Here is a 13,689-nt window from a genome sequence, read left to right as displayed (position 1 = left end):
TTTATAACTGCAGTGTGAGTGGGCGGGGCTAATCTGCTGTATACTTAATAGGCTGGTGTATGTTAGTGCATTAGTTTTTGTAAGATCACGGGCCATTTTTTGTAGCTTAATTTACATACGTGCACCATTTGGTGTGGGGAGTAAATGGTACATTTAGAAGTATTACGTGTTTATGTACTACCTTTTATAAATAGAACACACAGACCATTTGCTTTTTCTTTTTCATGATATGAGCCCTTGAAGATTAGAGATCAGAACTGCAGTAGCTCCATTAATGTGGATGTGTTGTAAGGCAGTGCTTTCAGTCTTTAAAAAATGTAATGTTACAGGGCTATCTAATCATACAAATCCTTGGAGACGTTTTTCCTTGGGGGGGAAACGTGTTCTTTGATGATGTTCCCCAGTTTCACAGTTGCTAAACATTATATCATTCGGTTAAAGTTAGGAGGTTATATGTATGGTATTAAATTTGCAGAACTACATATACTGGCAGCTGTACAGTGTTTGATCAAACACAGATGGAAGCTGAAATTGTAGGCACTGTAGCCATGAAAATTATACACATTCTCTAAAGATTCAGTACCATATATCCTTTGTTTATTTATAATGAGTTTACAAAGGCTGACTCCGCTATGCTCATGCTGTATTTTTAGATGTAATTGCTGGGAATCTAATGCTGTGACTCCCCGAAAGAGGTTTTATTTAACAACCTTCAATAAAACATCAACCAACATCAGCGTATAAGCTTTTAATGTTTATTACATCAGAGACAGTAAAGGGTGTCAGATGCTTGGTGCCATTTGGTTGATGTTGCTGCTTCACGAGAACTGTAATGATTTCTCCTGCTGTTTTGACAGAACTGGCCAATATGTGGAGGGAAAAACTTAGCGCCGAGTCCAAAACAGCAAGAGCTGCTGCTAACTGGGTAAGAGCTTTGGAAGTATTAAATGTCTCTGTGCCAGCAGGGACTCTGCCAGTGACTGTAATGTTTTTACAAAATCTTACATAACACCTCAAAATTGGGTGCGCCTTTTATTATTATTATTGCAAAATGTGGTTCAGTTGGATGCACATGTGACCGTTTGTCATTTGTTTGCATCTTCAGTCACGAAGATGGCACAGTGCGTTTCTGGGACGCATCAGGAGTGTCGCTCAGGCCTCTCTATAAATTAAGCACAGCTAATATCTTCCAGACTGACTGTGACCACAACGACAGCCTGACCCAGGCTGGCGAGGAGGACTGGCCTCCCTTCAGAAAGGTCAGACTTTGATTAAACACACATGTTTTGGTTTTATTAATTCATTAAAGTTGACGTATTTTTCAGTTCAGAAACTCAACAATCAAATATCTCATTATGCTTAAGGGGTTTTTTTTATTTATCTTATGAAACAACAGCAGTCTTTGGGTTCTGGAGTTTTCCTACTTCTTTCTTCTCTCTTCTTTCTCCACCTTTCCCCCTGCCGCCTGGCACACAGCCGTGCATAGCCTGTGGGATTCACACTGCAGTCCATTCCCTTTTTTCATTCTAATTAAAAGCAGACTGTCTGTCTGAGGCCTGAAATGCTTTGCTTGCATCTGCTGAAAACCAAGTACATTCCTCTTCTGGATGGCACAGATGGACTGTTTGCTTTATTTGCGCTGATTTGTTCCATGACCTGTATGTTCCTGTCTGTTCTGTTTACTGTATTTGTCTGTTGTCACCAGGTTTTCAGAGAGAACATCATTTAGAGTCAGGGTTAGATGTCCAGGATAAAAGAATAGAATATTGTTGTACTGTTTGCTTGTGAGAGTTTGGTACGTAAAGGCAAAATCCAGAGAATTTTTTTTTAACTTCTGCCAAATTGTCATTAAAATGTCAAGTCATTTGAAGTGGTTTGATGTTAAATGCATTGTAGAGGAACTTGCAGATAATTCTTTATAGTTATGATGATAGAAATCAGGTGTTGTGATGTCTACAAGCATGTATAGCCATTTGCATGCATATTTGTTATCCAAAATGACTAGTGAACCTATACATATCTGACCTTTTATATGTAATGTTGACAGTAGGAAGTTATTGTTATATCTGGGGAAAAGAAGTTTTCTTTGGGGATTATTTTGCCTTACAATGCCCTACTTGTACCTTTTTAGGCCAAAACCTTTGCAAAACATTGTAGGTAGCATCTACATAATTATTTCAAGCAACATTTCATGTAATTTTAGGGAACTATTAGAGGATTAAACTCTTCAGATGTGTGGTTCCAATCACCACCACTGTAAATAATTTCTCTGTGATGGGCCATTTCACACCAAACAACTTTGAATTTCTTTACTTCTTAACTGTTTTAATTATGCAGAAATTCAAAAATTGGTATAATTTCTGTTGAATCAGTTTAGAGTGCATGTGTGCTTGGACCTATGGAAAGTGTGGTATGTTATTAAAGATGGAAGGTATTCTGTATGCCATGTGGGTGTGAATGAATGGAAGATATGCAGGATATGCCCATATGGGAGATAGTTTCTTTGTGACTGTACCCTAACAGGATATTGAGCTACCTGTGTTTTTGCCTTTTATTTACTTCCAGGTGGGTTGTTTTGACCCATATAGTGATGACCCCAGGCTTGGAATCCAGAAGATTTGCTTGTGCAAATACAGCGGCAAGCTGGTGGTAGCTGGAACCGCAGGACAGGTAGGCCCTTTTCTTCTCAGGAGCCAAAAATATGCCTACATTTATGTTGTCTTATGTTGTCTTATCCGGAGTGACTTACAGAGGTAGGCAAATGTAGCTTTGGAAGTCTTGCCCACAGATTTTTATTGGCCTAGCATGTTGTGCTTACCCAGGCAGGTAATCAAACCCCAGGTGAGGGAAGCATAGTGACCCATTACCCTAAACCAACTACATTCTATTGTCCATCTTATTACATTGGTTGTTATTCTAGGATTCTGTACAACTGCTTTTATGCTTTTCTTTCAGGTGATTGTGTTATATCTGTGTGATGAAAAGTCTGATCACATGATCGACGTGGCCACTGTGGACCTCCTTCAGGACCGAGAGGGTTTCACGTGGAAGGGTCACGACAGGCTACCTCCGAAGTCCGGCTCTGTGCTGTTTGCTCCTGGATTCCAGCCCGTTGTCCTGGTGCAGTGCATGCCCCCTGCGGCAGTTACTGCAGTAACGCTCCACGCCGAGTGGAACCTCATTGCGTTTGGCACCAGTCATGGCTTTGGCCTCTTTGACTACCATCGGCGTAGCCCAGTGCTGGCAAGGTAACACTGGGGCCCAGTCAACAGAGAAGACTGTAGTGCTTTGCAGAGTAGTTGTAGCATGTCTAGGACCACTTTTAATCACTGTTCTAACTTTTTATTCTTTTAATATATCAGGTTTTGTAATTGTTCCGGTATGTTTGTCTGTAATTATATATTACCTTTAATTATGTATTACATTTCCTGAACAAGCCTTGCTTTCAGAAATTAAAGCATGCAGTTTTAAATATGTGACCTCTTTACTGAAAAGAAAAAATGATCAAAGTTATGCATCTCAGAAAAGGCTTGGGTTTCCGCTCCAGGTGCACACTACACCCAAATGACTCGCTGGCTATGGAGGGGCCTCTCTCACGGGTCAAATCGCTGAAAAAGTCCCTCCGGCAGTCATTCAGGAGGATCCGCAAAAGCAGGGTGTCTGGAAAGAAGCGTGTCATGGTCAGCAGTCCTTCCAGTAAAGTGAGTGCTTTTCTCTGTTGTCAGTCCTACTCAGGCAATATTCATGGCATGTGCAAGACAGAAAGGGAGTAGGTGAAGGATGATAAATCTTCTCTTTGTCTTGTATGAATTGATTAGTCATATCACTTGGTGCCAGCCTTGGTCGGTCACCCTTTCTTCTTTTGTAAGAGTAGTTACATTTGGTCTTTTCAAAGGGTGCTACCTTCTATATGCAGTCGTACTTTTGGAGAACTCATTGCACGTTTTCCCTGGTGTAACATGATGCAGCTGCCTTAGTCCAAGGTTATATATCAAATATGTGCGCTTTGGGGTTCTTTTTAGGTTCAGGAGGCTAACGCCCAGCTAGCAGAACAAGATGCTGAGGTGACGCCGGTGCAGAGACGAATTGAGCCTCGCTCGGCTGATGACTCACTCTCTGGGGTTGTGCGGTGCCTCTGCTTTGCTGACACCTTCCTCCGAGACGGTACAGTCAAATCACCGCTGTGCTTTGTTGATATAACATGCAGTATTAGCATGTTTGAATGTGTGGTGCTAAAACTTAAAGCTGTTCAAAAAAAGGGTCTAGTTAAGTGGTTCCCAGCTCTGGTCCTGGAATATTTTAGCATTTTCTCTAATACATTCACTTCTTTCAGGAGAGGCTTGTTAATTTATTGATAAGATGGATCAGGTGTTAGAGCAAGGCAGTCATCAAACGTACAGGGCAGGGATACTCCAGGGTCAGAGTTGGGAACCATTGATTTACTTTAATTGAAATGAACCATTTATTTGCTCAAGTTGAAAGGCAAGCTAATTAAGGTATTAGGATTGGTTTTACCAGTTAGTTTCTATTGAAAAGAAGACCTTTTTAAATTGATCTACTGTTCTGCCTCTGAGAGAATCACAAGATCTGTTAAAGTTTCTACGTTGAGACTTTGACAATGCTTTGTGTTTGGGTAGTTACTCAAAAAAAGTAATCCATTAAAAAGTTACTAATTACTGCTCTCAAACTTCAACAAGATTACATTACTTATTTTTATGGAAAAGTAACAATTCTACATTAGTCTGTAAAACCCACTTGTACTGACTGTACAAGGGGGGAACCAAACATTCCTTTACGGAGCTGTTCCTGTTTCTCTGAGTGCCCTCTCTTCTTCAGCATGGGGATTTTTATCCATCAGTTTCATATTAGCATGATTAGATGCTGCAGCTGATTGCTTGTGGAGTTCTCAGAGATTGACGCGTTCACGATGCACTCTTCATATTTACAATCAAAAGTTTTGCAGTCAGCTGTCGCAGGTGGCACATCCAGTCACAAATTATGTACAAGGACAAGCACAGATAGTTTATACAGAGGAAATTTTACTATATAAATGCACTGCACATAATCTGTATTATTCTCTTATAGACTTGACTAATGCAAACAATGTAATTGAATGAAGTCAGTAACTGTAATGTGATTATAAGAATTTAAATGAATATGCTCCATTACTTTGTTACACAGAAAAATAATCACATTACTGTTATTTTGTACCATGTTACCCCAAACATTACTTAAGACAGCTCAGTTTGGATCCGAATACTTTAGAATTGAAGATCTGAGAACTTTGCTCAGAATGCCTGCTATTAGTGCTGGAGGCCAAAAGACTTGCTCAAGCTATTGTTTTTGTTACTGAAGTGATTGTGCTAGATTTTGAATAGTGTCTGATCTTGTCTGGACCACACACCCTAAACCTACCCTCTCTCCAGCATCTGCTGAGGTCACCCTCAACTCAAACAATATCTTGCTCAGTAGAACTTTAATGACGCTCTTACAGGGATTTGGATGCTTGTGTGGGGGAATTTTAAACAATGAGTTATTGTTAGTTTAATACAGTAAATCTACATGATGTCTAATAGTTCTGAATTTATGGTGTGAAGGGTTAATATTGTTGGAAGTTTATACTTTCTTTTGAGAGAAATAGTTGGATCTCAGTACTACACTTGCACTTACAGCTCAGATGCACCCATGAAACTCTTTAGGGACGGACACAGATGTGCTTTGCGTAGGTGGTGAAAGTGTATAACAGTTTCCACTATTGGCAGAGGTTTCGGCTGTTGTTATAAAATGGAAGTTTTGTAAAGCTTTTTACTTGCTCAACAGTGGAGGAACAGTCTTGAATTTTACACGTGCTGATGGAAAGTATGGAATGATGTAAAGAAACTCCTGTGTCTATAACATTTCCCTTGATGCTCAGGAACACACCATGGCCCGACCATGTGGGCAGGGACGAACTCGGGTTGTGTGTATGCATACGCCCTGGACGTGCCCTCGCAGGAGAAGTTCTCTGAGCAGAGTGTGGAGGCCTTGCTGGGAAAAGAGATCCAGCTGATGCACAGAGCTCCGGTGGTGTCCATTGCTGTGCTGGATGGCAGGGGTAACCCACTGCCGGAGCCTTACGAGGTGTCCCGAGACCTGGCCAAAGCTCCAGACATGCAGGGCAGCCACTCGGTTCTGATCGCCTCTGAAGAGCAGTTCAAGGTGAGGATTGCACAGCACGCAGCTTCTCAGTGCAATATCACAACATTTCTCATTGAATATTTTACTGTGAAGGAGTCTGTGATTCTCTGGAGAACGACTGTTGAACTCAACAGCAAAACAAATACACCCTCCTCTTCAGGGCTTTTTCAGAAGGTGAACTTGTTGTCAAGACGAACAGCATTGGGGAATAAAGAAAATCTTTATTGCATCCTCACCAAAAAATTTGGCATCGGAAGTTTGCAAAGGAACATCTAAACAAGCCTGTTGCATCTTGGAAGTCCTGTCGACTGAAGTACAAATATTTCAGTGATACGGGGAAGAATGTATTCAATTAAATACCAGAAAATTCTGGAGGCAAACATCACACCGTCTGTAAAAAAGCAGAAGATGGAAAGAGGATGGCTTCTCCGACAGGATAATGATTCTAAACACACCTCAAAATCCACAATGGACTGCCTCAAGAGGTCCAAGCTGAGCCTTTTACCATGGTCCCCACAGTTCCCCGTCCTAAACATCATCTAAGCAGACCTAGAAGTAGAAGCCCTTTGCAAGAAAGAATGGGTGAAAATCCCCCAAACAAGAATTGGAAGAGACTAAGCTGGCTACAAAAAGTGTTTACCAGCTGTGATTCCTGTTACTTTTGCTTCAGGTCCTTTTCCTTTTTTTTGTTGTTTTTGAAACCGTAAAAGATGGAAATAAAGTAATCTTGCTTAAAATATTAAACAAATGTATCATCTTCAGCTTTATGCCTTTTGAAAATCAGTTCATCTTTTACTCTCTTAGCTATTCACAGGGACAAATTTTGACTGGGGTGTCTAAACTTTTGCATGGACTGTATGTTCTCTAAAGATGCTCACTACAGAGTCTAATTTTATATATATATATATATATATATATATATATATATATATATATATATATATATGTATATATGTATATATGTATATGTATGTATGTATGTATGTGTGTATGTGTGTGTGTGTGTGTACATGTCCGTCTGTTTATCTGCATAATTAGGCCCCCTTTACCTCGTTCATCAATGGTAGTGGTAGTTACTTTAGCATGTGTTGTGTTGGTATAAGTGTATCAGACACAGCAGTGTTAATGGGATTTTTAAATTACTCTGTCACTGCTGGACTAGAGTAGTTCACCAACAACAATATCCAGTAAATAGCATTGTGTGGTCAGAAACTGACCACTGATGAAGGACTAGAGAAAGACTAAGTGCAGCAGCAGATGAGCTATCATCTCTAACTTTACATCTACAATGTGGATCAACAAGGCAGAAGTGTCTAATAGAGTGGACAGTGTTTTAAAAACTCCAGCAGCACTGCTGTGTCTGATACACTTGCACCAGCACAACACACACTAACACACCACCACCACGTCAGTGTCACTGCAGTGCTGAGAATGATCCACTACCTAAATAATACCTATTCTGTGGTGGTCCTGTGGGGGTCCTGACCATTTGAAGAACAGGGTAAAAGTGGGCTAACAAAGTATGCAGAGAAACAGATGGACTACAGTCTGTACCTGTAGAACTACAAAGTGCACCTGTATGGTGGAGCTGATCAAAATGGACACGTGTATGTGTTCCATATGAAGAAGCCAGAGAGTTTATATAAATAAAATATAAAAATCATATTAGAGTAAATAATAATTGTAAGGTATCCTTACTGTAACATTTCTGGTAGGAAACAGAACATCTCAATAAAAACATCAAAAACACAAAACGTAGCCATCAACATATTGCCTGCTGACTTCATGTTGCATACACTGCAGGTCAGCTGATGTCTAGTGTGTTACAGGTGTTCATGCTGCCTAAAGTCAGTGCCAAGACCAAGTTCAAGCTGACAGCACACGAGGGCTGCCGTGTGAGGAAGGTGGCTCTCGTGAACTTCAGCAGTGTGGCCTCTGAGGATTATTCTGAGAATGGCCTGGTGTGCCTTACCAACCTAGGAGACATCCATGTGTTCAGCATACCTGCACTGAGGCCACAAGTGCGATATGACTGCATCCGCAAAGAAGACATTAGCGGTATTGCCTCGTGCGTATTCACCAAGACTGGGCAAGGTGAGTACTCCTTTTAAAGGTCCAGCTCACAGATGTGCTTGTTGACTGTAATTCATAACGCCTTAATGTTGCCACACGACAGGATTTTATCTGATCTCACCTTCCGAGTATGAGCGGTTCTCTCTGTCTGCACGAGTGATCACAAAACCACTGTGTCAGGTGGATGTAGATCGACCACATGACCCTTCTGAACTCAGGTAAGACACCTCAGACTTTCCTTAAAGTGGAGAAAAGTATGCTGGATAGTTAAAAACAGTAGCTGCAGCTGTGTTGTAGACTGAATTTCTTTCTGTCCATTTTTAGAGATTATGGCATATTTTATGAAAAAAATGGTCAGAAATCAAATAAATATGTTTAAAATAACGGACAGATGTATGATAATTTAGACATGCAGTTTGCATGATGGTAATTGGTGGTTAAGTTGCATTACTTGTTGGCCACATTAAGCACCAGTTAAAAAACAAAAGAAGCACACTTTAGACATGACATGTCTTGTTTAATGAACATCTAGCTCCCTTTAAGGCAGGGGGAAACTGTATAAATTTGATTTAAGGTGATGCAACTCTTAAAATGATGCTGTAGAGGTGAATAATTTGAGTTCTCAGCATGTTCTGCACTTCACATATTGTAGTTAGATGATCTAAGGGAAGGTATGACCATTATGTATAAGGAAATGCAATGCAACCATGAAACTGATCTTGTAATGTTAAATAGAATATAATCCCATTTATATCTGAACCACTTCGGTATCAGCAGATGTTTGCTTAAAAAGATTGGCTTTGGACAGATGTTTAGATTTGGCCAGTATTACAAACCAATATTTGATGTTGTATATCGCTGCTGTCGGAAGAAAACCTCATATCTCTATTTTTGTCGTTTTTTCAGTTTTTGACATAATGTGAAAATGCCTGTTACCCTTTACATTGTTTGTAAGTTTCATGAAGAATGGACCAAAAGAAACGGCCCAAAAAAACTCTGGTTCCATTGACTTACATTTAAAGTAAAGTATTTTCCTTCTCCTGTAAAGTTACCATTTTGGAGATACAAGGTTTTCTTCCGACAACAGCGATATATTGAACTCTAGAAGAACTGAGTAATTATTTATGATTATCAATTCCCTTGTTGCTGCATCCCTAGTAATATTACTAGGTCTACTTCTGAGGAGCATTGGCCTGTCATACTGTGCTGATTTTTATTGTTTGTTGAGTTCAGCTGGTGTTCATATCATAATTCCCTTTCATGGAATCATTTCAGTTTCTGTACGACAGTCCCACACCAAGCCAACGGCACACATAAGGCCCAGACAACAGGAGAGAGCAAGTCTGCGGGTGATGCTGAAGGTAGAAGTTCAGTATTTAAAATGCAGACAGCTGTAAAGTAGCCTTGTAGAAGTTTTCTCATGTAGATTTTCTGAGTAATGCTACAAAATGTTACTTATTTTTTCAGTCTAAAATGGAAGTGTTTATCATAGCTGTGTCTCTTTGAAGTGATAGTGGCCTGGAAATCAAGGCTGGGTGTCATGTGATGTATATCCAATGCATTAACTTGATTTCTTCTGTTGTGTATATCTCTCTGGTTATCAGGAGTGTTTGATGAAATAAGTCCGCTGTCCTCTCCTCCTCTGGATTCCCCAAACAGCAGTGCTGACATCACACTTGACACCACTGGAGAGCTCACAGTGGAGGATGTGAAAGATTTTCTAGTGTGCGTCGAGATGTTTCTCTTGGAGATATGGCTGCATTTTTTTATGATCTCACTTTTAAGCATTGCTTTAGAAGCTAAATCACAATGCCGCATCATTTTGAATGGACATTTGTGTCTCTCTCTGATATTAGGATCATAGTGTAGGTAATGTCTGTTTATTTCTTAGATCCATATGTTTGTTTGCTTCCTCAGGACTGTGGACGAGGCTGAGAATAACTTGAGGAATATGACTGAGGAAGATGGACGACCTCCTGGAATTATCATCAACTGAGAGGGGCCGAAAACTGGAGGTGAGTTTCACTCTAAACTTAGGAACACTCCAGTTGATCCATTAGCTCATGTTAGAAAGTGTTCATCTGGAGTGGGTGGAGAACGGATATTTGTTTTTGGATCCTACAGGAAGATGTGCCCAAGCAAGGAAATGAACCCCTGTTGAGCCCAGAAGCACTTTTGTGTTTGTGTTTGTGTGTGCATGTGTATCTACTCTGGGGATGACGATTCTTTGTAGTTGTGCGTGACTAAACATCTGTGTTGTTTAGAGCTTTATTAAGCACCTCAGGGATCTGATTGCTGTTTTACTTTTTGATAAAGTAACACAGCAATCAGACAGTAAGAGAAGGCTTGTATACAGGGGTAATGAACTCTGGTCCTGGATGGCCAGTGTCCAGCACAGTTTGGTAATTGTCCTGGTCTGAAGACACCAAATAAACCTGGAAACCTGATTGTTTGAGTCAGGTGTGTTTTGAGTAGAAAAAAAATCACCAAACTGTGCTGAACTCTGGCCCTCCAGAACTAGGTATCCACCCTTGCTCTTATAGAACATAAATCCAGGGTTAAGAGAGGGCAGAGCAGTCCCAGAAGCCATATGCTGTAACAGTAGCTGACTTCATTCAGCTTCCCCTTGTTGTGGTCCAAAGCGGTTTGCTCACCCCGTTTACCCCCTCTTAGAAATGCCACAGCAGTTTTCTCTTTTACTTACTCAACACGAGAGCAGCAGGGCGCCCTTCCCCCATCTCTCTTCTTCCTCTCCACCATCTTCCTTTTTTTCCCATCTCCCTTCACCCATCTTCCTATTCCTCCCCACCCCTCCTTCCCCATTTCCCGCCTTCTTCCATCTTCATTCCTCATCCCCATCTCCCTACCCATCTCCCTCGTTCTCCCATCTCCCTTCCCTCATCTCCCTCATTCATTCCCCATCTCTTCATCTCACTACTTCATTCCCCATCTCCCTTCATCTCACTACTTCCCCCGTATAGACTGCTACAGCTAGCCCTGATCAGAGCATTGTCATACATAGTACAGTATATCCTGGCCGTCCCTCACGGTTATATAATTCAGCTTTTATCATTTTGTGGCGATTTCCTTTCTGAATCTTCAAGTTGCTTGCTGCTTCCCCCTTGTGGTCATGTTTGGCGGTACAGGTCAAAGTTATGCTTTCAAGGACTGAGGTCAAAGAGAGTGCTATTTGGACAAGTGTCTGTAATTATGCACAGTCAAATGGATTAAATTTGATTGAAGAATGTATTTTTCAGGGCTTTTACTGGAGAAGTGATGAAGATTCCCTTGGTACTCCTAATCAGAACTTGAGAAGGAGAATAGGACTCTCGGGGGAATGCTGCACTTTCCCTTTTGCCAAAACATTGAATGTTTCACTCTTGGCCCTAATCTGCCTTTTACATTTTCTTCCCTTCAATTAATGTTACTCTCACCGTGTGTGAGGTGATATAGTAGCTCTTCGCAGCGTGAGAGCGTGGGCTGAGTGCATTGGAGAAGGAGGCTTGATCACACATTGCACAACTTTCAGGCAAGAGGCTATCAGGATACTTGCACTGACCATGTGTTCAGTAATTTTTTTTTTTTCTTCCACATTCCTCTTTCCATGTGCTACCACGCCACTTTGCCTGCCCTCTTTCACTGTGTGCCACTAAGAGGAGTGCATTCTGTATGAAATGTTTCTTGTGCCTCCCAGCAGTCTTTTCAACTTTATCTGTGATATTGTGATGGCTTATGACAGAAAAAAAAATCAGCAGGCCATTGAAAAGTTCAGCTTATGGACCCTGTGGGTTTGATAGAATATTTTTCCCTCTTTTTTAATGTCACATGTAACCACTTGCAATTGTAAGTAATTCTGACAATTAACTGTGAATTGTAGAATTTGAAGGCGCATGGTGTGTAATCTTCCAAGTATTCTCATCAGTAATTAGTGAGTTTTGAGCTTTGAGTTTATTACTCATGTATGCTTTTGTTACAGTATTAACAAAAATGAAGGAACTAATAGTTACTGATTTTTTTTTTTTTCCATGTAACTTGTATTCAATAGTGTAATTTTATACCACCCATTAATTTGTATTTCTTTTTATGTGGATTATTTAGGCCGTTATGTGTTTTCAGCTCCATTTTGGAAACTGCAGTTTAACAACTTTCATGTAGCTCCTGTGTCTGAAGTGATTAGAAAGAAGCCTTATGAAACGAATACTGTGCCAGTGCAGCACAAATGAGTCAAGTCATAGATATTTGGGGAAATCTGCCAGTGGATTTTAGAGGTGACTAGGAAAATATTTTTATTGTTTTTTTTAAAGTAAAATACTACATTTGGATCTTGTTTCCAAGGAAAAGACCACATTAGTACACTGCTTGGTTAAGGACATACGGTTCCATTTAACCTACTCATTGTTTCCACTGTGTAATTCCAGTTTTTAGATTTCAAAGGGACCTCACTAATGTAGCTGTTCCATTAATCTTTTTTGTATATTTTTGTCTTTATTACAAACATTAACTTTTACATGTTACATTTGACCCCTAGGCCTGTGAATCTGTATTTAATTTTTGTTTCTTGTGTAGAATTGTAATTGGAGATTATAGTTATGCTAATGAATGTTAATAAAGTATTTACTCCTTTAATGTTTGCTCATTTTTGATATCTGGGTTGATAGAATGTGCATGTCAAATGAAATTTGAGGACAATTTAAAGGAAATTAAGTAGCTAGATTTTTGTATATTTACATTTTCTATTTTAGAGGTGCCCAACCTTATCTGCTGGTGTAACTCCAACAAAGCAGGAGCACACTTGATCAACTGTTAGAAGACTGAGACTGCCTGATTTTCACAAGTACAATCAGGTGTGCTCCAGCTTGTTAGGACTGAAAAGCTACAGTCACATGGGCCCTCTGGACAACCCTAGGTTAACCCCTTAAATGGCAAGGGCCTGCCGGGAGGCCCAAAGTTCTTCTACAACCTAAGACTAGCAGAGCCAGTTTGCATTGAAGTCCTTGTAGTTACTGAATAATAAGCCTGGGATTTCAAAGGTTCAAATGGACTCTGTGGCCAAAATGAGATGTTTAACTATTGTTTCATCATCTGTTGTAAATGTTATTACAAGCCTTCTACAGTGGTGCCACAGTAGTCCCAAGTGTGAGATTTTCTACAAAACAAAAGCCCTCTTCTGGTGACTTTTTTTGTATTTATTGGCCTCTACATCAGTGCATTTCTTTATTGCTGTGGAGGCCGTTCTCAACAGTATTGTGTATTTGCGCAATACTGGATACTGTAATTAAACACTGATGGGAAACTGAATGAGACTGAGGGATGAAATGCTTTGCTACAGAGTATTACATAACATGACAACCAACCCATTAAATACTAGATTTAGGCTTGAAGTATGTCTTGCAACAAACATATGCACTGTAAAAGGTGGAACAGGGCAGAATTGAGTGT

At 40.2% G+C, this 13,689-nt stretch overlaps 1 protein-coding gene across 2 annotated transcripts in view; it reads left to right on the top strand.

Moving 5' to 3' along the window:
- The window catches only part of llgl1 (LLGL scribble cell polarity complex component 1), a 43,062-nt gene extending 29,911 nt beyond the window's left edge, over positions 1-13,151 (top strand). Inside the window, exons 11-23 of one of the 2 annotated variants that reach the window (XM_036566691.1) lie at positions 858-925; positions 1,106-1,259; positions 2,566-2,670; positions 2,956-3,248; positions 3,548-3,701; positions 4,023-4,164; positions 5,915-6,198; positions 8,007-8,271; positions 8,354-8,468; positions 9,526-9,611; positions 9,855-9,975; positions 10,168-10,265; positions 11,508-13,151. In XM_036566691.1, the coding sequence (XP_036422584.1) occupies positions 858-925; positions 1,106-1,259; positions 2,566-2,670; positions 2,956-3,248; positions 3,548-3,701; positions 4,023-4,164; positions 5,915-6,198; positions 8,007-8,271; positions 8,354-8,468; positions 9,526-9,611; positions 9,855-9,975; positions 10,168-10,246 (1,866 nt within the window). In that variant the 3' untranslated portion in view covers positions 10,247-10,265; positions 11,508-13,151. The remainder of the gene's footprint in view (positions 1-857; positions 926-1,105; positions 1,260-2,565; positions 2,671-2,955; positions 3,249-3,547; positions 3,702-4,022; positions 4,165-5,914; positions 6,199-8,006; positions 8,272-8,353; positions 8,469-9,525; positions 9,612-9,854; positions 9,976-10,167; positions 10,266-11,507) is intronic. The other variant, XM_036566690.1, reaches the window with a different exon arrangement.
- The last annotated feature ends 538 nt before the right edge of the window (positions 13,152-13,689 follow it).

The sequence above is a fragment of the Colossoma macropomum genome, unplaced genomic scaffold, assembly GCF_904425465.1.
Source record: "Colossoma macropomum unplaced genomic scaffold, Colossoma_macropomum, whole genome shotgun sequence".
In the NCBI taxonomy this organism is placed as follows: domain Eukaryota; kingdom Metazoa; phylum Chordata; class Actinopteri; order Characiformes; family Serrasalmidae; genus Colossoma; species Colossoma macropomum.
Note: the sequence above shows the minus strand (reverse complement) of the source record. Positions and strands in the feature narration are given on the sequence as shown.